The sequence below is a fragment of the Diadema setosum genome, chromosome 9 (assembly GCF_964275005.1).
Source record: "Diadema setosum chromosome 9, eeDiaSeto1, whole genome shotgun sequence".
In the NCBI taxonomy this organism is placed as follows: Eukaryota; Metazoa; Echinodermata; class Echinoidea; order Diadematoida; family Diadematidae; genus Diadema; species Diadema setosum.
This window is the reverse complement of record NC_092693.1, coordinates 37,919,174-37,945,554: the sequence shown is the minus strand read 5'-3', so window position 1 is coordinate 37,945,554 and position 26,381 is coordinate 37,919,174. Positions and strand designations below refer to the sequence as shown.

Genomic DNA, 26,381 nt, shown 5'->3' with positions numbered 1-26,381 from the left:
CTGGAAATTCTAGTGGTGAGGGCCTGGGCCCGTACGTCCCCTACAAATTTATGAATACCGGCCCTGTGCGGGCGTTCAGCTTTTAAGGCACAGTTTACTGCTACATCAGCACCATTTGATCAGGTAGGTGATAAAGTGACCTCCCTGATTTGACGCTGCTCCCCAGGTTTGGCCGTTGCTGAAGTCGCGTTGGTCCTGGCAGCTTGGGAAATAACGGTGTATTTTTGTAGACGAGATGGCGACCTCTATCGGCTGGCTCTGTAAACGGTGCAGATGATTCCAAATATGATCACGATGCCGACCAAAATCGGGATTGCTGGTATCCAAAATGCTGACGACGAGTCAGAAAAAAAAAGATGATTTATGTTTGGCAAGAAATTTTTGGAAATGAAAACAAAATAGATAAATTTAGATACATATCTATTTCTACTGATATGTTTTGATATGAAGACTTTTCATATCAATTATCAATTTCTTATCAATTTGCATAAGGCCTTAATGGTGTGTGATTGTATGACTAGTAATCATTGTAAAGATGTGAATTCCATCAGCCTTATCCAATATTAGTAACACATCAGCGAAAGTTTGACGAAAATCAGACAATCTGTTCAAAAGCTATAAAGTTTCTAAGTTTCTGCGCAGTCATTACTGGATGAGAAAACTATACTACCGTACTGTTGACGACGTCATGTGGGTAGAACGAGACATGAAAAATATAAAAGGAATATCACAAAATATATTTTAGAAAAAAATACACATTCCCTCGACTTGTCACTGATGTATGTTAAGGGTAATATTATTCCCCCTGCATTTTGAAAGAGGCAAGTCAAGTGCTCACTTATCATGCAAGAAAAGTGAATTGAATCGAAGAAATTGAATTTTCTTTATATTTTCTTTATATTGTTCTACACAAGACATCACAAACTTTAGTAGTCCTCTCATCCAGCAATCAAACGGATTGTCTAGTTTTCATTAAACTTTTGCTCATGTTTTCTAATATTGCCGCATTCCCTCACATGTGCATCTGAACTGAAAGGGATGCTCCTAAGAAGTTCTCAGAATGGACTTAGAAAAGCGATGTGCCTGATTCCTGAAGATGAGACGGTTTTGTTTGTGTGTGTAACTGAGCATTCATTACGTGCGTGTGTGGTTAGGTAGTGTGATGAGCATGGGTGGGCTGCGGATTGTGGAGGGAAGGGAATGGTAGGTCAGTGGCGGATGGATGCAGGGGGAGGGGGGCGCACCGGGCGCACCCCCTCTTTAATTTTTGTTAAAACAAAAGAAATAAAAAGAAAAAATGAAGGGGAGGGGGCGTGCGCCCCCTTAAAGGTCCTGTTGACCTTTGGAAGCAGTGATCTAAAAAATGTTCAAGATATCACTTTTGATGCATATTATGTCAGTAGGTCAGTTGTATCACAAAGCACCCTACTATATAAATTTTTTTGCAACAAAGCCTAACCTATAGGGAGATATCAATATTTTTCTCATTAAACCATAACTGTAGACGATTTAATCTGGAAACATTTTTATTATAAGTATTGTTCACATTTTGTATATTTAAAAATACTCAACATCGATTATACTAGTTCAAATGTTTACGTTGGTTGTTTTTATCTCTAACTCACATTTTAGAACTATTTTGAAGCACTAATGCTGTGTTTTTGTTTCATTTGCAAATGGTAAATTATGCCTTTGATTTTGTCAAGGCGCCTCCCCTTTACGGAATTAATGGATCCGCCCCTGTATAGGTGCTTATGCAATACTGAGGCGCGGAGTGAAGATGGGAATAGGACCAATGACAGACTCCAGTCTGATATTTGTAATTTAAAGGGGAGGGAGGTGAAGATACATGGAGGGTTTTTGATGTATTGGATAATTATTATAAAGTATATTATCAGGAGTAGATGTTATAGGGAGTTGATGGTGATGGTTTTAATTATGATATGAAATGAAATATAGATAAAATAGCCTTTTTTGATTGGTAATTTTCTGTACTTCTGTCGTTCAATTTGTTATTGAAAAACTAAATGTGTGTCTCAATAATAATCTTCGTTAACATAAGATGTGTGTATCAACAGTTATCTTTGTTAATTTCTATTTCCAAGTTTGAAAATATGTTACTATAAGAATTATTTATATTATACGCTGCACAGTATATACTAAACTGAATTGCTGTTTTTGGTATCATTTGAATGGAAGTGAATAAATATTATGGGGAAAAAATTACGTACCATTGTTCTGAAATCCCTCATTGGTTCCCTCGGCAACTTCACGTACATCATGTATTAAGAAAAAAGAAGACATCAGGCATGATTACTGATAAGATATCTGCATCATATTCCTCGAGAAAGTGAAAAGATTAAAAAAAAAACACCAACCAATCAAATTTATGACGTGATATATTATGAATGAATGAAAAGGCCGACCTATTTATTTTTGTTTTGTACGGGCAATTTCCGTGAAGTCCTTCCAAGTGGATGTATTGTCTTTCTCATGCATGACATATCATACGTTTCATTTATGTAAATGGCGCAATTTACTACATTCAACTGACATTTTTAATTAAAACCTACCTCTCACTGATTTCAGGCACCTGATACCGACGTCTATGATCAAGTCGCACCCAAAAAGCATTTCCTGGTAATCACGGATAAAACAATCTGTCAGACGATCTTCTTTGCCGCTACATGAGGGCGTGGTAAACCACATCGTTCCGACGCCGTGGTCAAAGGCGTAATGATCCGTCACTACTTTGGCTCCGGTGAAATCCAGACCCAGCTGCCTGCATGCAACCATAGCGTCAGTGTCGTTGAAGACCCTACTACACACGGTTCCCCAATGCCGTTGGAGGTAGATCTCTAACCTGCCCTCATAGGGGCGGATGCTTCCCATCAGCCTTAGGTCGCCTTCACCTAGACACCATGGACAAAAAGCCACGCACGACGAGTGCGACTCAATCTCAGGAATGACTATTCATTATCAGTAAGTGGAAGCAGTCATAAACTAATTTATGTAAAAATCAACCGGTTATTTTGAGCTTTTCAGACCTGACGCGATTCTTACAGGGTGATGCAGGTGGCAGCAACGAACACAGATATGTAAATAAATAAGACTTTGATCAGCATAAAGGACATCATACGTAATATAGTTGCCTCCACACGTATGAGCAAACTGTGAAACTATGCACGAGTATGTACATGTCTGGATATTAGTTTAATAGATATTGACCAAATTTCAAAAGAAGTGTTAGAAGTGGAAATTTAGGCACATCATAAACTGCAATGAAGTCTTGATAATCAGAAAAAAAAAGGTTAAATGCAGGTCTATGTAAGGATGTTGTGTAAACGGTGATTAATATATTTCTCAGAATCCAGCATTTAAGACTTAGAGTCTCATGTTGCATTCCAATGCGTCCTTTTTGCATTATTGCTTGTTACAGCTGAAATAAAGGACAACAGTCATTAGTATGATAGAAACTTGTTGTGCCGACATTGTGAGCAGTCCTCTATCGTTAGGTCCCATGCACACCTGAATCATTATTATGTCCTTCGTCGGAGATGACTTTCAAATAATATTCTGCACTATTTCCGTTACAATTGCTCAGATATTTGCTAGTCTTACATTGTTTGTAAATTGGAAATCTATGACATAAAGAAGCACATTATCAGCTCTACGTTGAAAAAAAAAGAACTGTGTAGTAGGCTATTTGTCAACTTACTCTGAGACACGACTTGATTGAAGCAGAAGGCAAAGACTAACAACTTGAAACCCAGTTGAGAGCTTGTACAATGTATGTTTATACCGCGTCTCCTCTTCAACGGAACACTTTTCGTTCTCAGCGACATATCCCATTGCAACTGAGCCATCATCGGTCTTGAGCGTGATGAAAATATCAAGAGATGAGGAACAGAAAAAGAAATCAATTCATTTTCACTTCAAATGATGACATATTTGAATATTTTTAGTTTTATTTTCTATACAGAATTATATCATCTTACCAACGGCGTAAATCCGTACTGAGGAGTGGGGGGGGGGGGGGGATGGTCACCATCACAACGATTACAAGCCCATAACCGGACGGGGGGGGGGGGGGGGGAAAGAAGCTTGGTGCCCCCCCCCCCCCCCACACACACACACACTTTACAGGGACCGGATGTCCCACTCTTTTGCATGAAATATAAAGTGGGAGGAAAGTGGCAGCAAAAATATGAAGACTTTTTGTTCTTGTTGCTTTTTTATTTGCTTGTCAGATGACTTTCGACGGAAAATCAGACCTTAAAAGTATGAAGACATTTTTGTTTGTTTTTTAAATATCTGTGAGAGGGAGCGGAGCGACCGAATGGGGGGAGGGTGTGTAGGGGGGGGGGGGGTTATCCCTCTCCCACACGAGGAAGATTTTGCATTTTCAGACCCGAAATTCAGCGATCTAGTGCATACTTTGGTGAAAATTTTCTTTTCTTTTCTTAAAAGAAAAATAAGAAAATGAAATATTCACAATATATTATTGAAAGACTAAATCGTGGTATTTCAGCTCTTGCTCCGCCTGTGCGACATCAATGTGAAGGCCTACTAAACAATGGGGCCTATCACCGGCGTAGACAGGATTTGACCTATAGGAGGAGCGGTTATGTGAGGGAGCGAAGCAAACAGGGGGGGGGGGTATAAATCTTTTTGCATTGAAAATTTTGACATTTTACAGTCCAAAAACTGCCGTTTGTAGCTATATTTTCGCTTTGGAAATTAAGGGGGGCACACCGGGTGCAACTGCTGTCAATCACTGGCAGCAACATCAGGAGATGTGCCGCTATTTGGCCGCTATTTGATAGCGATTAAATGTGAGCGAGCTTGAAAATTTTGACATTCTACAGTCTAAAAACTGCCGTTTGTCGCTATACTTTTTCGCTTTGGAAATTAAGGGGGGCCGCGCCGGGCGCAACTGCTGTCAATCACTGGCAGCAACATCAGGAGAATGGCATAGCGGTCAAATGCGAGCGAGCTTGAAAGTTTTGACATTTTACAGTCCAAAAACTGCCGTTTGTGGCTGTATCTTTTCGCTTTGGAAATTAAGGGGGACACACCGGGCAAAACTGCCGGCAATTACTGGCAGCAACATCAGGAGAATAGCATAACGAATAAATGCGAGCGAGCGAAGCGGGTGAGCTTGAAAATGTTGATATTTTACAGTCCCCCAAACTGTCCTTTGTGGCTGTATTTTTTCGCTTGGGAAATAAAGGGGGCGCACCGGGCGAAAACTGATGGCAATTACTGGCAGCAACATCAGGAGAAGGCATAATGATTAAATGCGAGCGAGCGAAGCGAGCGAGCTTCAAATTTTTCACATTTTACAGTCCAAAAACTACCGTTCGTAGTTATATTTTTCGCTTTGGAAATTAAGGGGGACCGCACCGGGCGCAACTGCTGTCAATCACTGGCAGCAACATCAGGAGAATGGCATAGCGGTCAAATGCGAGCGAGCTTGAAAGTTTTGACATTTTACAGTCCAAAAACTGCCGTTTGTGGCTGTATCTTTTCGCTTTGAAAATTAAGGGGGACACACCGGGCAAAACTGCCGGCAATTACTGGCAGCAACATCAGGAGAATAGCATAACGAATAAATGCGAGCGAGCGAAGCGGGTGAGCTTGAAAATGTTGATATTTTACAGTCCCCCAAACTGTCCTTTGTGGCTGTATTTTTTCGCTTGGGAAATAAAGGGGGCGCACCGGGCGAAAACTGATGGCAATTACTGGCAGCAACATCAGGAGAAGGCATAATGATTAAATGCGAGCGAGCGAAGCGAGCGAGCTTCAAAATTTTCACATTTTACAGTCCAAAAACTACCGTTCGTAGTTATATTTTTCGCTTTGGAAATTAAGGGGGACCGCACCGGGCGCAACTGCTGTCAATCACTGGCAGCAACATCAGGAGAATGGCATAGCGATTAAATGCGAGCGAGCGGAGCGAGCGAGCTTGAAAATTCTGACATTTTAGAGTCTAAAAACTGCCGTTTGTAGCTATACTTTTTCGCTTTGAAAATTAAGGGGAGCCGCACCGGGCGCAACTGCTGGCAATCACTGGCAGCAACATCAGGAGAATGGCATAGCGGTTAAATGCGAGCGAGCGGAGCGAGCGAGCTTGAAAATTTTGACATTGTACAGTCCAAAGACTGCCGTTTGTGGCTGTATTATTTCACTTTGGAAATAAAGGGGAGCGCACCGGGCGAAAACTGCTGGCAATTACTGGCAGCAACATCAGGAGAATGGCATAATAATTAAATGCGAGCGAGCGAGCGAGCGAGCTTCAAAATGTTCACATTTTACAGTCCCGCGTAGCTATATTTTTCTCTTTGGAAATTAAGGGGGGCGCACCGGGCGCAACTGCTGTCAATCACTGGCAGCAACATCAGGAGAATGGCATGATTGAATGCGAGCGAGCTTCAAAATTTTCACATTTTACAGTCCCAAAACTGCCGTTCGTAGCTATATTTTTCGCTTTGGAAATTGAGGGGGGCGCACCGGCCGAAAACTGCTGTCAGTCACTGGCAGCAACATCAGGAGAATGGCATTATGGTTGAATGCGAGCGAACGGAGCGAGCGAGCTTTAAAATTTTGATATTTTACACTCCAAAAACTGCCGTTTGTAGCTACATTTTTCGCTTTTGTTTGTCCCACTTTTATGGGAGAACCACCCCCCCCCCCGATCGACGCCTCTGCATATGAGGGTGCTTTTGTTATAAGTGAAAGATCTGTTGCACACTCTTTGATGAATTAGGGATATATACGTCAATGTCAAAAGTGTACAAAGTTTATCGAAAGGGATCCTGTATATAGCGGAGCTTTTGCATGCTTATGATTGCAATACAACGATCTGGTGCATAGTTCTGGGGATATTTGGACAATTTTCCATTAAGAAAGTTCGAGATTTGTCCTCATCTCGGGAATTGCTTGGGGGATAAATGATTTGTCTGCCTAAACACTTCCAAAGGGGCGGGGCAAATGCCCCTTTGCCCCCCCCCCCCCTCGAGATAGATTTGACGCCCCTGATCTTCCCTGGGAATGCCCATAGATGTATCCTGACTGAGTAATCAGTCACTGTCGTTTCTCAGGAATGATTCAGGAAATGGAGAGGGTTCAATTATGACGATATAGTTTTTGTTATTGTTTGTTTGTTTGTTTGTTTGTTTTCGTACATATTTTGCAGATGGTCCCCAGTTACTCGCGTCATAGCATGTTTACATGTAGGCCTATACTATTTGACGTTGTCAACGTCTGAGCCCTACCTTACAGTGACTGTATGGCGATGTTACTTTCTTCGCGAGCGAGCGAGCGCTTGAGAAAATTATGTATACATTTTCCTACAAGATAGAATACTGTTCAGCTATGTTACCTGTCTGAAGGCCGGCGTACAAACGTCATGCAATAATTATGTCAAAATTGTTACAATCACATTTCTGCTTCCTCCATTTTTTTCCTCAAAATTCAGGGGGGGGGGATGATTGTACAGGCCATCCCCCCTCCTCCATTACAGGGGGGGATATATCCCCCCCATCCCCCCCCCCCCCGGGATTTACGCCCATGCATCTTACCATATCATCGAGGTACCCACAAAGGATAGGCACAGGGCCTAGTCTTTTTGAGTGAGTTCCAAGCCAGTACTAATAATGCAACACCTCCACAAGATCGTGTGTCTTTGCTGAGAAAAAAAGGCCATGTCCCCCAAGACATGCGTGATGTCAACATCGTCACTGTCTACAAGAACAAAGGAGACCGCAGCGACTGCAACAATTATCGAAGCATCTTCCCTCTCAGTGTTGTCGGGGAAAGTCTTCACACGTGTTTAGTTCTGACACGTCTGCAGCGTCTTGCCTTCCGGATGTACCCAGAGTCGTAGTGCGGCTTCAGGGCAGGCCGATCTACAGTAGACATGAACTTCTCACTACGGCGACCCCAGGAGATCGAAGTACCAGGAGCAGCAAAAGCCGCTGTACATCATAGACCTCACGAAAGCCTTTGCCCTAGTCAGCCAAAGTGGACTCTTCAGTCTCCTCCAGCAATATGATCCCCCCCCCCCCCAGACTGGATTGTTACATCCTTTGACAAGAGCATGCAAAGTAGAGTCTGCTATAACGATGGAACTTCTGATGCCTTGCCTGTGAGCAGCGCAGCGGTGTGCGAAGCAGGGCTGCGTTCTTGCACTGACATCCCGCACTTTTCGAAATTTTCTTCTCCATGCTCCTTTAGCACGATTTCGAAGACTCCACAGAAGCCGGGCACAGAAGGCATCTACATCAGTACCACAGCAGACGGGAAGCATGCTAAAACAAAGGTTGAGGTTCTAATATCGGAAAGATGTTGTTTCCAGACGACTGTTGAACTGATATCGAACACAGAGGTCGGATTGCAGAGGCTGGTTGATCGTACGCCCCATGCCTGTGAAGAATTTGGACTAACCATCAGCCTGAAAAAAAAAAAAAAAAAAAAAAAACTTGACCCAAGGCACCGACTCTCCTCCAGACATATCCATCAATGACACGCATCTGGAAGAAGTGGACTCCTTAACCTATCTTGGTTCAACCATCTCCAGTTCCCTCTCCCTTGACAATGAGATAAGCAATAGGATAGGGAAAGCTACCGCAATCACGGTCAAACTTATCAAGCGTGTATGGAACAACAGCCAGCTGACCAAGAACACCTGCAAGCTCCACGTTTACCAATATCTCTCATGAATTTGAAAATGTTAATGATAATTGTCGGGTCCTTAAATATCAACAGTTGTCTGAAAAGGGTCTAAAGTTTACTCATTTTAATATTACCAGTTTGTTGAAAAATATCGATGAGGTTCGTTTCTTTCTAAACGAAAATAATGTAGATATTTTTGCTTTAAATGAAACAAGATTAGACGACAGTGTTATAGAGAAAGAAGTAAAAAACAGAGACCGCATGGGTGGTGGCGTAGCGATTTATGTAAAATCTAGTATTGAGTTTCAGGTCATTGAACATATTTCCCTATCCAAATTAGAAGCAATCTGTATCAAATTATGTCCACTTAAATCAAAACCCATATTCTTCGTGAATTGGTATAGACCACCAAGTGCAAGATTAGAGTTTTAAAATTGTATGAAAACTTACTTCAATTTCTGGACAGCTTTAATGCTGATATAATAATTATGGGGGACGTAAACTGTGATATTATGGATATGAAATATAATTCTACTCGTGTTAAATATATGAATGTGAATAATGTGTATTCTATGGAACAAGTTAATTCATGTGAACCCACTAGGCGTACTCACAGCTCTGCAACCTTGATAGACCATGTGGTTACAAACAACATTAGTTATGTGAAATCATCCGGAGTAATACATGTCGGCTTGAGTGATCATTCCATGAGTTACTTGATTTGGAAATGGAATCGTCCAAAAGCTGAGCCAAGGTATATTGAGTACAGAAATATGAATAAAATAAATATGGATAATTTTAGACGTGATCTTATTCAACAACCATGGCAAACTGTTGAAGAGTCCCCCAGTTTAGATGATGCTGTGTACATCAGATAGGAAGAATTATTGATGCAAGTGGTTGATAAACACATGCCAATTAGAAAAAAGCGAGTACGGCAACAGCCTTCCCCTTGGATGAATTCTCATATTCATAGACTCATTAAAAAGCGTGATAGGCTGAAACTACGAGCTTGCAAAGAGAAGGATGATGATTTGATGAGTCAGTATAGGCAATTACGAAACAAAGTAACAGGAGAAATTAGAAAAGCAAAGAGAAATTATTATGTTAAGAAGTTAACGAGTGATCAAAGTAATTCTGCTCAAGCGTGGAAAACAACGAAAACGTTGTTCCCAGGTAAAAAAATCTTCAAATGTAACAGTTTATGAAGGAAATGAGAAATTAGCTGACGAATTTAATTCATTCTTTGCTAAAGTAGGCCAGACGCTGTCTGAATCAATTCCGTATAAAAAGCAAGGTAGATTATTTGTAAATGAAGAAAAATTATTTGAAAATGAATTTGAATAGAAATGTGTATCTCAAAATGAAGTTTTGTTGGAATTTAGGAAACTTAAAGATAAACGGTCAACGGTTATTGATGGAATATCTTCTAGTATACTTAGATTGGCAGCAGAAGAGATTGCACCAACTCTTACTTATTTGATCAACAGGTCTATCATTGAGAAAGTAGTACCCGCCCGATGGAAAGTAGCTAAAATAATTCCCTTGTTTAAAAAGGGTGATAGGAGTCAACCAGATAATTTTCGACCTATTTCTTTGCTACCAGTAGTCTCAACATTATTGGAACGAGTTATTCATAAGCAGTGGTCTGATTATTTAAAACACAGAGCTTTAATAGCATCAGAACAGTCTGGTTTTAGAAGACTACATTCAACGTTAACGGCTCTCATCAAGGTCACGGATGATTGGCTTGATGCAATGGATAAACATTGTTATATTGGTGCAGTTTTCGTCGATTTACGAAAAGCCTTTGATACGGTGGTGCACGACATATTGTTAGATAAATTGGTAAAGTTAGGTGTTAGTAATACAAGCATTCAATGGTTTAGAGAATATCTAAGTGATCGGCGAATTGTAACGCAATTAAACAACACATTATCAAATGAACAGTATATTTCTTACGGGGTCCCTCAAGGATCGATTTTGGGACCACTATTGTTTGTCATTTATATAAATGACATGGTAAATAAAGTTGATGCATGTAAAATCCACCTGTATGCCGACGATACAGTATTGTATTTTGCTGACACAAATCCTCAAAAAGTTGAAATGTTGCAAAAAGATTTGAATAATATTTATGATTGGATGTGTACAAACAGACTCAGTTTAAATAGTGACAAAACAGTTTGTATGTTAATTGGTAATAGACGAAGTGTGTTAAGTATTTGGGTATTACAGTTGACGAAGAGTTAAATTGGAATATGCAAGTTGATAATGTTTGTAGGAGAGTGAGTAAAATGATAAGCTTTATGGAAAGACTTAGTCGTATTATTGATGAACGAAGTTTAAAGATGTTATATAAGTTTTTCATATTGCCCCAGTTAGATTATGCTGATATTGTTTGGATTCTGGCAAAAAGAAACAAATGGATATGATTAAAAAACTTTAGAATAGAGCAGGAAGAATCATTTTGAAAATTGATCCTTTTTCTCATACTTCTAATTCTAGGTTGCATGAAATTCTTAAGTGGGATTCCCTTGCCTCGAGAAGAAGAAAGCATCTTCTTCAATTAGTTTATAAATCATTGAATGGATTGGCACCGCCTTATTTAAGTGAATTTTTTTTTCAAGTTAAAGAGAACAGATATTTATTGCGATCTGATTATATCATAAAGATTTCAACACCAAGGACTAATTATTGTAAGAGAATGATTTCTTATAGAGGGAGCTTTCACTTTAATGTGATTTCTTTTAATGTAAAAAAGGCAACAACTTTTAATATATTTCAAAGGTATATTAAAGAGCATATTCATTCGTTAATGAGTCTTTCCGGCTAATAGATTTGATTTGTGTTTCATAATTATTAGATTATATAATATATGTTACAGAGTAAAACGGTAATAGAGTAAAAAGTACATGTTTATAAAAGGTGACAGATTATAGACAGGTATAATGCTCTATGCAGGGCTTGAGCTTAAAGTTGATTATGTTGGGTTTTTTGTTAGGATGGGGGGGGGAGGACGTTTTTTATTTTTGATTTGTTCGTGTGTAATTGTGTAATAAGTAGTTTTATGTAGTATATGATTTGTAAATGTAACTGGACCCTCCTGAAAAACAGTAAGCCATGATGGCAATATTTACTGAGTGAGGCTTATCCAGCCGCTTTCAACATTGTATTATTTTTATATTTGTATATGTTTGATTGATTGTGACGGGAATAAATAAACAACAACAACAACAACCAAGCCTGCGTCCTTAGCACCCTGCTATACGGCTCTGTGTCCTGGACAACATAATATGCAGGCCGGGAGAAGAGGCTCAACACTTTCCACCTCTAGTGCTGCCTAATGGATCACTCATGCACATTAAGTGGCAGGATAGGGTGACAAACGCAGAGGTCCTCAAACGTTCCGGCATTCTCAGCATGTTTTCGCTCCGAAGCCAGAGACGCCGGGCAAGTGGTTGGGTTATGTGCGTCGTATGGAACCAGGTCGCATTCTTCGTCATATCAACACATCTATACACGACAACCTGGACTTCCAGTATGATGGATGTACTATACCATTTTGAGATCCTGGTGGACAATTTCAACCCCGATGAATAACAGCCGATCTATTTCATGAATGCTACTACAGTTGTCTCTCGATTTTGCGCACGGACCGTAGATTTGCCGTCCGCGTTGAGCTTGCGAAAATTCCCCAATATGTCAGTCATTGTCAACTATACTCTGCGTATATTATGAGGATTATCATTTCACCCTGTGAACCTCTCTGTTGTAGAAATGCAGGATCTTAGGACATTTCTATACAATTTGTCATGTTACCATGAAAGTACTCCAGTAAATGATATGTCTTTCAGCAGTCACACCAAGGAGGTTGAAGATCTGGAGGTTCCACAGCCTGAAATAAAACAGTTGTCAGTTTTCTTTAGATGCACAAAAAAATTCCATAGGTGCATCTGTGCCTTTCGTGATGGCACCGTCTGTCTGAGCAATCTGAAGAATCATTTTAAAGACGGCTATATTTTGCTTGTTTATATATGAAGTAAAATAAAATATCACCTAATGATAAAGCATAATGAAACCGAGGTAAATCCCGTCCAATAATATGTACAGAATTATAAATCTGAGCTCTCGTATTTTGTGAAAGTATTTGAAACGGTATACCTTCACTGCAAAATTATTTTCCATCATTTCCGGGCACTTCCGGCAAAAGAAATTGATATGGTATCATCTTTAAGTGTGCTTCTTCGTTCATTTTTATAGTTTAGTGTAAATTCGAGTATTTTTTTTTTCGTTTTATCAATCTTTGCGCGATTTCCATGTCTGAACCAGTATGTACAGCGCATCTTTCATAAGAAAGGACGGCGAAAAGTATATTTACCGTCATAAAGACATAATTTCCTCAGAGGGCGACTGGTCATTATGCAGTTGCACATAAATCAATGAAACATTGTCTTCCTATCTGTGGGGCAGTCCAAGTTTGGCTCATACTTCAAATATTTTTGAGTGGCGGAATCAAACATGGGATCAAAGGGAATTAAACTATTGTGGCTCCATCTCTTGAACCCCCTTGGTCACGCTACACAATGAAACACATGCAGTTACATTTGGGCCCCGTTTTATGAAAAGATATACGTGTAATCGATTATAAATTTCCTCAGCACACATGCTGCCGTATAGACTTATGATTGAAATCAACTATGATATGATAAATTTTAACTACACACAAAAAGGACACAGCTCTCCTAATTATAATCACTCCGATGAGTCAAATGAGCATACACACACACACACACACACACACACACACATACACACACATTTTCTCTCTATGAAGGAGATGTCCTTGTACATTGCCTAATAGGGCTCATAACATACACTTCAGTTCTGGCATAATTATCATTTTAAATGAGAAGGAGGCAGCTTCATAATTATTACATGCATGTATACTAGAGCCTGTGTGTCCGCATGCATGAGTTTGCACATTGACAGAATAGTGTGATTCTGATGATTGAAAATGAATACTGTTTTGTCATTACGGCACACAGTAAAGTACAAGCGAAGGTCACTCGATGTATAATTGAAAGAAAAAAAAAAAGAAAATTGCTGTGAATGGTGATTGTGGCTTGCCAACTTGCGGGTGCAGTAGGCCTACTTGATATGCATGCGGGCTGCTGAAGGGGGGGGGGGGGCTGCAGCCACATCCCCAACACTTTTTTTGCTATTATCCACCCCCCCCCCCCAAGATCGAGACATAATACAGACAAAATTAACACACGCGCGCGCGCGCGCGCACACACACACACACACACACACACACACAAATCCATTGCTTTCCGATTCCGCCCGACACGTTTCCGGTCAAAGTAGGGGTGGGGGAAGGCGATATTGACCTCGACCAAATCACCATCCTTAGTCTTGCCCCACCCCCACCCCCCCCCCCCCCCCCCAAAAAAAAAGGTTCGCGCCGCTTGGCCGCTTGGTAGGTAAAATGTTGACCGAATGATCGGTCTGTATCTTGTCGTCGCAGAGACGACGTCTAACTTCATCTCGCGGAATCCCCTCCTGCCTACGGAGGAGAGCCGTAAATGTCAAGAAATGATTTAAAAAACAACTCATTTGGACAGACGGATTTTTCTGTCTATCTAAAATGATGCCATAGTCTTTATTAAAACAAAACCAGCTTCCTTGCTATTTGCTTTTTGAAAACACAATCATGACAGTGACACTTGACTTGACATTGTATTGGGTAGAAAAGTTAGCTCAGGGAGGAGGGAGCTCAGTTAATCTCCTGTGCAGCTTCACCATTAGACACGTCATTCGAAAGTAAATCTATACGTCTTTCTAACTTTTTTTGTAAAGGTGGAAATCAATTTGGAGTCTTATTGCAGGTGCAGGGGGGGGGGGGACTATGGTTATATCTCGATGTATGTAGGCACATATCCTTGTAGACTACCCTGAACTCTATGGTCTAGAATAATCCTATACAGCTTTTGTTCATGGAACTCATCTTCTTTTCATTGACGGTCAGGGCAATTAAGCCTAGCGCACCTGAGGAGACATGGAGTGTGTATTTCTTGTTCACAATATGGCACCGCAATCGAGACCGAATGACCGTAAATACATCTATACTGATCTAAAGTGAGGCGCATCCATCAATTCCGAGCTAAATCACAGAACCCATAATGTATAAAGTTTCATGCTGTTAATAATAGGCGGGCTACGTGATACAATATAGGGGAAAGTGGAGTAAATCGGGGTAATGTTCGTTATTTTAACATGTAATTCGTCGGAACTGGATAATATCAATAAAGATTTGAACATAAACAGACATTGTCTTTCTCTCGTCAAAAAAGGTGGAATTAAAGCTTGTGAGAATGATCGTAATCAATAAGTCCTACAGATTGTTGCTTTCTGTGGTTTACGAAGCTATAAATCTTCACAAAGGCCTCCGATGAGTGGAGTCTTTCAGGCATGATACTCACCGATTTTATTATGAGCAAACATACTCGCAGCAATCAAGAGATGGGAGAGGCTCCAGCCTGGCTATAGATGAACGTGAAGATCCGATTGATGTACCTTTGTAATCATCATGGAGTTTTATAGCTCCATGATCGAGGTGATATTCACTGGCATGAAGTTAGTCTGGCTTCCAGACCAACTACTATAATGTTGCTTCCCAGAATATTAACGCCCTCTAATGACGAAAGAAGTAGCAGGTTGAACTGGATGGTTCTGCAGGGAATGTCCCACTGGATTTCTAGAGACATGTTATTTCCTACAGAGATCAGAGGTATGTTCGCGACTCCTTAAAAATATGAAATAACGGCTAAAACAATACATTATTTTGTATTTGTCAGCATAATATTATCAATGTCATCATTACCAGAACTACTTTTAGGTGGTAAAGTGTATGAACAAGGTAAAGAATCTCTTATACTGATGTGTGGAAGAAAAAATAATGAATATTGATTACGGTCATCTTGATAATCATATAGGCTACATGACCACAGAATGTGTTTAGAAAGGTTTTGACCAATAGTAGAAAAATGTGAATTGATATTTCTACTATCATACGTAGATCTTTTATTTCAGACCTATCATACGTGATTTTAGAACTAGTATTTCCTCCCTTATAAGTATTCATAGTATATCATTAATAAATCTTTAATATTACGCATACCATTGTAAACAAAGTCAATTTTGTTAAGATAATTCCTTTGCTTCTGCATTTAATACATAGTGAAGGTATTTTTATGTGCTGCATACGTATTACAGGACTGTCATATTTGTCCATCCTTATCAAACATAATACAAATTATTTTTAGATGTTTTGAACGCAATATACGACTTCCAAACCGACGTGAGTTTGGGATTTCGTTTATGATAATGAAAATAATATGATAATAGAATTCTATCCTGTACGACCTTGAACGTACTTTAACATCAACAACAAAATGATCCCATTCAGAAAGTCACAAACCACGGTCCAGACATTTTAATTCCTTAACAGTCAAAACTAGTAAAGCACTCTGAGAGCGCAGACCTCCGCCAAGCATGCAGCTCATTTCTACCACTATTCTTGTTCTTCCATAGAAATATCAGTGATTTCCACCCATACGTACTTATAGCATTGTGTGCTGAAAGCAAAGGCTGAAAGTCGCCAGATTTCCCAATATGGAAGCTTTTGTTACGTCATAAACCGTCAGCTGCACGGCGCGCTTCGCCCTAGCAGAAACTAGAGCACGCACTTTAGTGCGCGCATGCAAACCTCAAATACGCGCAGCCTGAACTCCCTTGAAGTTCATTGACCCTATACCTGCCAAATATAAAAAATCCTTCATAAATTCCCCCAAAATTCTTGGATCACTACCAAAATTTAATCATCTGTTACTTGTATCATTCTAAACCTTTCCTGCAAGTTTCATCCAAATCCGTTCACCACTTTTTGAGTTATTTTGCACACGGACAAACTAACTAACTAGAAAAGCACTCTGAGAGCGCAGACCTCCGCCAAGCAGCTACTTTCCACTGTGATCTTACTCTTCCGTATAATAGAATCTTCAGACAGATTAACCAGTTACCTGTTCAAAGAAGAGATCAGTGATTTCCACCCATACGTATGCATACTATGGAATGGCCTACCAAAATCTCTTAGAGAAGCATCTTCCATTGATGGTTTCAAAAAGAATCTCAAGACATACATTTTCAATTTAAATTGACCATACCTGTATGTATATGTGTACGTATATATTGTTTGTTGGTTTATTGTCTTATCATTTTCTGTGATACTGTTGTAACGTGACACAATATGTACTCTGTTCTATGTATAGCGCCTTGAGTATCTTTTTTTAGGTAGAAATGAGCGCTTTATAAGAGTCTCACTGTTATTATGCTGAAAATCGCCCGATTTCCCAATGTAGAAGCCTTTGTTACGTCATAAACCCTCAGATGCGCGGCGCGCCTTGCCCTAGCAGAAACTAGAGCACGCACTTTAGTGCGCTTGAAAACCTCAAAAATGCGCAGCTTGAATTCCCTTGAAGTTCATTGACCCTACCTGCCAAAATATGATAATAATAATAATAATAATAATAATAATAATAATAATAATAATAGTGGCTACTTGTATAGCGCACAGGTCCACTTTTCAGTGCTCATGGCGCTTCAAAAATGAAAAAATATCATTTAAAAAATCCTTCATAAATCCCCCCAAAATTCTCGGATCACTACCAAAATTTAATCATCTGTTACTTGTGTCATTCTCAACCTTTCCTGTTTAAAGTTTCATCCAAATCCGTTAATTTCTTTTTGAGTTATTTTGCACACGGACAAACCAACGGTAACGAAAACATAACCTTCCCTTTGGCGGAGCTAACTAGAGAAGCATTCTGAGAGCGCAGACCTCCGCCAAGCATGCAGCTCATTTCCACCACTGATCTTGTTCTTCCACAGAGATATTAGTGATTTCCACCACGTGCTGAAAGCCGCCCGATTTCCCAATATAGAAGCCTTTGTTACGTCATAACCACTCAGCTGCACGGCGCGCCTCGCCCTAGCAGTGCAGAAACTAGAGCACGCACTTTAGTCCGCGCATGCAAACCTCAAATACGCACAGCCTTAACTCCCAAGTTTATTGACCCTACCTGCCAAAATATCAAAAATCCTTCATATATTCCCCCCAAATTCTCGGATCACTATCAAAAGTTAATCGTTTGTTACTTGTGTCATTCTCAACCTTTCCTGCAAGTTACATCCCAATCCGTTTACTACTTTTTCAGTTATTTTGCACACGGACAAACTAACAAACGAACAAACGAACGAACGAACAAACAAACCAACAGTAACGAAAACATAACCTCCTCCCTTGGCGGAGGTAACAAACGAACAAACAAACGGTAACGAAAACATAACCTCCCTCCTTGGCGGAGGTAATTAAATGGTGCAGAAACTTAAGGGGTAAACACTGCGCTGACAACTAATCAAATCAGTTTCAAGCAGGCACGACATCCGATTTTTCTGCTCGTAACTTCACAATAAGCCTTTTCTGGAAAACAAAATACTAGACGGTAACAGTTCGTTATTCCGAAGGTTTGTTATTTCGAAGGTTCGTTATTTCGAAGGTTCATAATTCCGAAAATAAAACATCGTTCGTTATTCCTAAGAACAATCAAGCATTATGGTCGAGATTGATGGTGGTTAATGGAACGATCGGGCCTCATCGGTCTTGATCGAGTTGATCTGACCGGCAGACGTGGTTCGTTAATCCAAAGATTCGTTAGTCCAAAAATGATATAAGGTTCTTATTCCGAAGGTTTGTCAATCCGACATCGAAAATAAAGTTGGCAATTCCGAAGGTTCGTTATATGTTATAGTATGCTTCTCATCTCCGGATTAACAAATGTCTAGTTATAAGGAATTCGTGTTCTTCAGAATAACGAACCTGTGGAATGACGAACCTCATTTCAATTTCGGGTTAAGGAACCTTACGAATGAGGAATATCATCCCAGTTACACCACGGGATAAAGACTTTCTCTCTGGTCTCCCTTACCTAAAATTTGTTCAACATGATAAACGCTACTCACACGGACAACCACACAGACACAAACACACACACACACGCACGCACACGAACACGCACACTATTCAACGCTGCGTTCTTTTACTGACTGTCATACATGCACATCCAGGTTTGCTCTTTGTAATCATAAAATTTTTATTTTCTGGTATATTATTCATTTGCTTCGAGGCCACGGTCTGAGTCACGGTTTCCTCATGATGAATGTCTACAACACTTCTTCATATTCCTTTCTGTAATGCGATGAATTTGTCATGATGTAATAATACAGTATTTGACAATTCATCCGAGGAAGTTGCGAGTAAGTTCGTGTAACTATTGAGTGATGCTTAATGGCATGTCACTTCATAAATTGTTGTACTTGTGTTCATGGGTTGTTGTTTGTTTGTGTTTTTTTTTCGAGAAGAAAACACAGAATTTTAGCAACAACATAAAAATATAAGTGTATAAGTGTATACGTTCAAGGGACCAGGTAGTAATTAGTCTAATTTCAACCATTACAATGGTGATAAAATTGTGTAAACGTTCTGAGAAACATACACGGAAGTGAAAATGTGATGATTCTTAAAACAAGTGTTTAGTAATACAGCTTCAATGCAAACATCAAAGAAAGTGGGAATGTCATTGTCCACTAGACATTATCTTTCATTTGGCACATACTATGGTATCATTTAGACAATGATAAAATAGCAATACAGCGCTAAATTAATCATCTAGTTCAGGCGACTTCAGGTATATATTACAATCTGCTTGTGTTTTACCACGAACTTTACTTAACAAATTCAAACGTTGTTCGGTTAACAATTAAGGCAAAACTGTCCAGCAGCCTTGAACGTTTGGCAGCAATATAGAATAACACATTATCAAACATCAGCCAAATTCTGGTATCTAATTCTTTAATTGAGGATCATTGGCTGAAAATTGCTGTTTTTTAGCTGCTGTTGGCTGCTGTTGACAGCAACACCGCAAGTACTTTTTTCACTATTAATTTGCATGTGCAACAACATCTTTTGAAGAACACTGCTGACTTCAACCGGATACACTGTATCACAAACCAAAGAAACTTTAATGAGATACAGGTATTCTGGGTTTTTGTTTTTTTTTTTGTTTTTGTTTTTGTTTTTAGACTGCAGTTTATACGGTGAAATGTTATCATGAATAAAAGAATGTAATAAAATAATCGTTATTCTGTTTAATGCTTGCTGAAGTACATAATGAACTGCTCCATCAAATATTTTTGAAGCTTATGTGAGTAGTGTAAATGTTCATGTCCATGAATTCAAGATTACATGGTCCATATAATTATGACAATCTGATCCAAACATAGCATATATGACAAATTTGATATTACTGTTGTAACGGATCACCATGGTGATTTAAAATATTAGATTCATGGTTGTGAAAGCAATATTTTCAGAGGAGAAGTCAAAGAAAATATTAGTAAGAGAGAGAGGTTTGTGAAGTCCACAGAGCTCGTGGTAAAATGCTTTTAATTATTTCTCCTCTGTTCATATTTGCAACCCGAGCAATGCCGAGTATCATCTGATTACTAAGAGGTCTTTAAGAAAAAGAACGATTGGCTTGAATGAAGTAAATAATTATTTTGGTATCACTACAAAAGCATCCACACAAGGTCCTGTATGAGACACTGTATGTACGCTTTTACTCGCTTAAATACGTATTCTTCTCAAAGTACGGGATTGCGCTGGGTGAAGTGATAATACATGTACACAGCTGTTACGCAGGTTTTTTTTTTTTTTTCTTTTTCCTACAATCATTATGCGGATACATTGCAGTCCAATCTTATCAACAAGGAAAAATACTTTTAATATTATGATCTTTAGGGACAGTCCAAATATGTTAATAACAAGGAAAATTTTTGTAATTATCTTCAGGTATGGATTGAGAGAGAGAAGATTAGTATACATGTATGCATTTGTGGCGGACTTGACTTACTTAGTATGTCTTCAGATAGTAACGAGGCTTTATATCTGTCTAAGCATGAATCTAGAAATGAATGTGTTTTGCAGGCTTTCAGCAATGATCTTTTATAATTACCTCTGATACGTCAACAAAATTGTATATTGCTCAGGACGACTTTCTGATAAAGACATGACATTCAAATCCATGACTCTTCCTGGGTCAATACACCACACACATCATTCACTGATTTTCTTTCTTCGAAAGTTATATCCTAACTATAATTGAGAAGAGATCAATTTAAATTGATCATATAATATCTAAATTCATACATTTATTCATGACAATGTGTGCCTAGACATTAACATCCATTCTCGTCTCTTGCGAAGCCTACATGAGTATGCATTACTGCACGATCATAATGTTCATATTAAGATTTTCTTTCGATGAGAATTGAATTCCCGCTTAAGTTAAAGCGTGATATAAAACTTGTATTTCACAAGGTAATCAGATGCCGAATAAGTAATAACGTTGACATCTTGTCATTCAAATGCCTCAATTTTCTATTTGTATATGGATGATTTCGGTCAAATGAATTGCAATTATTACATTGCTCTGTATAGTTGATCTTATTAAGTACCACAGACACACACACACAGAAACACACACACACACAGAAACACACACACACACACACACAAATGCTTAAATCATAGGATGTCATTTAGAATGAAAGAAAGGGCCTGAAATACATCAGGCCTTTGCCTGAAAACTGGCATCCCTGAAAACGTTTTGATCAGTAACATAAGTCAACACATCATGGCGTCAGATTGAATTAGACTTAACATGTACAGGTTTAACATGTATAACAAGTTTTCCCGATACATTTTCACACTCACTATTATGATTATCAAATAGATGTAATGTCATTTTTTTTTACAAACATCTACAGATCAAACAATAATAGCAATCCCATAAAACAATTCCATAAAATCCCATAAATACAGAATGTACCTCACACAATATGTTAAGTTATACCAGTTGTACACAGGAAACACTTTAATCACTCTATGCAGTATATCAAGTCTATATTTGGAATTATATTGTCTGCTTATAGAAGGCAATTATAGGCTAATAGAAACCAGCTGTGATTCATATGAGTTGATTCATAGGCCAAATTTTTGAAAAATATTTACTGTGTCATGTTTCGCTTTGACACTGCAAACAATAAAACTTATGCAAGAAATTTCAAGGATAACGGAAAAATAACACTGAGAATAACTGAATAAAACATATATATACCAGACACACCAGACATAACATAACCATAACATACCAAACATTTCCTAACGAATCAGTTATACTTATCTAAGCCAAAACAGACAACAACTACAAAAAACTTTCTTTTTCTTATACTCCGCCATGTAGTAAAAGGTTCAATTCATTACCAATTTCCGTTCAATCATTCCCTTCATTACATATTTTCAAGAAAAGCCTCCGGTATTACCAGTTGATCTTTTGATTTCACTATCATTTTGTGTGACCACCACTTGCAGTATGTGGAATGTTTTCATATCTTTTTGATTTATTTTCCACTTGTATATATATGAATGTTATGTTACTCGATAATAATATTATTTGTAAGTCCGTATTTTATTTTGTAACTTTAGGGCTCCCTTGTAAAGCAGGCCTTTGTGGCTCTGAACGGGACAACCCTGCTTTTAAAGAAAACATAAATAGATAAATAATTGTCACAGACACCTTTTAAGGTGAAGTTGCTGCTATCCTCCACTTGACTGATCCTGCACAAAAAAAAAAAGAGAGAGAGAGAGAGAGAGAGCAAAATTCTTGCATATCTATAGTGGGAGCAGAAAACTTTATGTGTGAAGATATGAAATTTCTGAAATGAACGTTTGCATACAGATCAAGATTGATCTGTCCAGTAATCATGGTTGGACGGAGGACGATATTCCCACTCTCTTTCTAAGTTGAAATCAACCATTAAAACAATACACTTGTTTGAAAAGAGGCATAGTCTGATGTGGTGTGAATTTCGCATTCTTCAAGAAGGCCTTGGTGGAAAAGGGTGCCGCACGTGGCACACGTAAATCTGACCTGTGTGTATCTTTGTGATAACGAATGCCATCATTACTTCTTCACGGGATAAGATGGTTTAATTCCTGTCCCATTGAATAAATAAATAGATAAATAAATAAATAAATAAATAAATAAATAAATAAATAAATAAACAAATAAATTATATATATATATATATATATATATATATATATATATATATAGGTATATATATTGCCTACACCGCCCTACCATGTTTAAGTTTAGTCCATTGCTGCCATATATCGTGACCGTGGTTCTGCTCGGAATATTGATATGGTGTGGAGATTCATTTTGCCAATGATTAGCCCTGACCAAAGCATTAGATAACACGTTGAAGATAAAATTGCAATGTAGGCCTGTACAACGTATGTTATCTTGAATTATTCCAGAAAAAGTAAACTTGTGGTTAATCATTGTCCAGGCTGGAGATAATGTAGGGGAGCATGGGAAAAACGTAAGTCAACGTAAGTGTTCACAGGACATCTTAATCGACCTCTTCAGGGGCAGTGTGTTTCTCCGCTGATTTCCGCAGTCGGACAATCTTGAATTTCAGATTTGAAAAGACTTCAGGCTCGACTTTTCCAGTGGAGTTATGGAAATATATGATGGCCACGTCAGTTCAATGAAAATATCGTTTCAACAAGCGGAAGTAGAGCAGAACGCTGAACTCACACTCATTCACAGAAAGATGTACAAACCAGGGCTAAAATGAATGTCCAAGATGTACACTGTTCATCAACGGCCAAAACAGGATCGGTAAAAGGTCCAGCATAGATTTAGCTAGAGATTGGTTTGTAAGCATTGCATCATTTTGCTATTATGTCGTCATACGAGGGAGGGGGCATCATTTCTTGTGTTAAGTCACAGTCGGGGCTCTGCAAGTAACTGTGTGCTGAAACGTCAGAATAGCTAGGTGGCGGTCCAGTACAAACAGTCGGCGATGTCGCAGGAAAAGATTGAAGCACTACCGGGGAAACCATTGAACTTCTTAGTAAAGCGTCGGACCCGGACGTCGACAGCGAGGAAGTAGCGGCTGCAACGGCGGTCCCTCTATCATCCCGAACCTGATTCTCAGCTGTTCCCGTAGGAGCCTCGTGCGACGGGGATGTAGTGGTAGCATCATCCAAACCTGGGGCAGGAACACGCCCGCGCCTGTACCGAGGGATTGGTAGGAGGGATCGGCCAGTGGGACCCCATTCTCTGCGGCGCATGTAGGCGTGGCCAAAGAAGAAGACTACAACCGTCAGCAGCATGAAGCCACTCAAACGACCAGGCTCAGTTGCTCCACTCAACACTCTGCCACCTTTACGAACAAATAAAAATGTTATTGAAGGACATTATGCACTTCTCAGCATTTTATTTAAAGCATTAAAAGTAAGATTATGATTGTTATTGTTGGCAATTTGTCGCTTGCGCTGGAACCAGTTGGACTGCTCTCATAAAATGCATAATCTGTACACTAAAACACTTCTGACGTAGCATGGGGAGGCTCAATGCAAAGTTATTGTTTCATTTTCATTAAATTCCTTCATAAAGAATCTACCGAAACGTTTTACTGACGAAAACTCAAGTACATGTATTGATCGATTCGGGATTAAAAATTCCCTCGTAATAAATTGGTAAAAGAAGAGGTCATTATCAAATATAATCTCCTCAATTAACCGAAAGGTTTTCCCTTCTTTAATATTATATAATTAAACCTTCACTTTATCTAGTTCCTATAGGATCTAAAACTTGTTCACCTTAGTTGTATGGGTGAGGTTATGATGTTTAAACTCAATGTTCTTATCAGTTCTCCTCGTCGAACAATTAAGAACAATAAATTAAGAATTAGAATATCTGATGTTTGAGATATGTCGACGAACCAAGAGATAATTGAGAGAAGTATTTTCACGTATTGTGCTATTGTTTTGTCATGTCTGTAAGGTCTCATTAATTTACCCCAAAACGTCAGTGGTGTTATCTTCATAACTGAGAGAGAGAGAGAGAGAGAGAAGAATTGCTGGAAGTAAAGACCGGAAGTTGCCAGAAATAAATGACGAGGAGGTTGAACACTGTGGAAACAAGAAAGGCCAGTATTTAGAAGATTTGAATTTTTACAAAAATACAAAAAAAAAATACTATCGAAGCAAAAAAAAAAAAATGAATAAAGACGATAATAATAATAATAATGATAATATCCATATTAATAATGACAATAATAATGATAATAGGGTCTTATTTATCCAGGGTAGCCTCTACAGTGTTGCCACTGTTCTAGCAGAGGGCCCTGCCATTATTATTACCCGAGCGTTGCCAGGTACCCATTTATACATCTGGGTCGAGAGGGACATGGTGGGTAAAAACATCTTGTCCAAGGATGTAAGCACTCGGATCCTCCGATTGGGAGTCGAAAGTCTTATCCACTATGCCACAACGCACCCACGATAAAATATAAGATTCTCAAAACCTACCACTTCCACAATCCACTGCTATGTCTTCTCCGCCAGGGCATTTCTTTTCCTCACAAAGGCTGTACATGCAATCCGACAATCGTCTCTCACGTCCATCACAATACACCCACTCCAACCTCATGCCGGTCGAGCCACTGCCGTACACTCCGCTATCATACACGTCGACGTTGTCGGAGTCATAGGCGATGAAGCCCAGCTGCCTGCAGGCGACCAGTGCCTCTCGACGTCCGAAGTCGCCTCCATTGTATATCGTTGCCCAGGAGGAACCCCCGAACATCTCAAGGCGACCGCGCCGAGGGGATGAACCGCCGACTAACCGCACGTCACCATCTCCTAGTTATTAAAAGGGAAAGCAGAAAGGGTGAATTCATACAATATGGCACCTACCAAAATCTTTGCAAATGTTATATTTGGGGATTTTTTAAAAACTTTTTAAATGTCATCTCTTCCTTCACTGACGTCAGCAAGTAGCGTCCTTCGATGTTCATTCAAAGAGTTTCTTACAATACACCTACCCATGATTTTACTCCAAACTACTTTCACTTCGTCCAGATTTAGCTTACATAGGGTTAAACAAAGCATTATGGTTGCATGCAACAGATATTACAAGTTCATTCCTAATGTTCTACACTCTTGATAATAAAATGATGACTTCCATAAATAAAGGACAAGAATTCAAAACTAAATTCAGGATTGCCCATGGGGGAAAAATGAACTGATGAATTCCAATGCAATAAAGTACCCAAACCTCGTTCGTTCAATTGACTTTGTATTTCATTTATGTATGAAAAAGAAATTCAGAAATCAAATACCAAATCAAATCAAACTCTTCCTCATAGGTCAATTTGCGATGAAGAGATTTCTATTAATCTATACGTGATAACTACTTTATCATGTTGATGACATAGGACTGTCAACTTTATTGATCAAAATAGTTTTCGTCGGCTTGAAAGTTACCTTACGTCTTGTAAACACACTTTATGGAAAGCAAAGGAATATATTTTGTTGTCCCGAGGGGATACGGCCACTGGAAGTAGGCCTACTTACGCTGGGCAAGTGTGAGGTCAGTGACTGCCAACACGAAGACGACGACGACTACCAACGTTGTCATTGGCCCCTCGAGTGTTCCACCACGTCC

General features: G+C 39.2%; 1 protein-coding gene across 1 annotated transcript; it reads right to left on the bottom strand.

Moving 5' to 3' along the window:
• Nucleotides 1-100: 100 nt before the first annotated feature.
• Nucleotides 101-26,381, bottom strand: LOC140233371 (scavenger receptor cysteine-rich domain superfamily protein-like). The gene is made up of 6 exons (XM_072313477.1): nucleotides 26,291-26,381; nucleotides 25,244-25,576; nucleotides 23,855-24,093; nucleotides 8,148-8,280; nucleotides 2,574-2,912; nucleotides 101-258 (listed from the first exon to the last, which is right to left on the bottom strand). The coding sequence occupies exons 1-6, from the start codon at nucleotides 26,352-26,354 to the stop codon at nucleotides 101-103; spliced, it is 1,266 nt and encodes a 421-aa protein (XP_072169578.1). The 5' UTR covers nucleotides 26,355-26,381.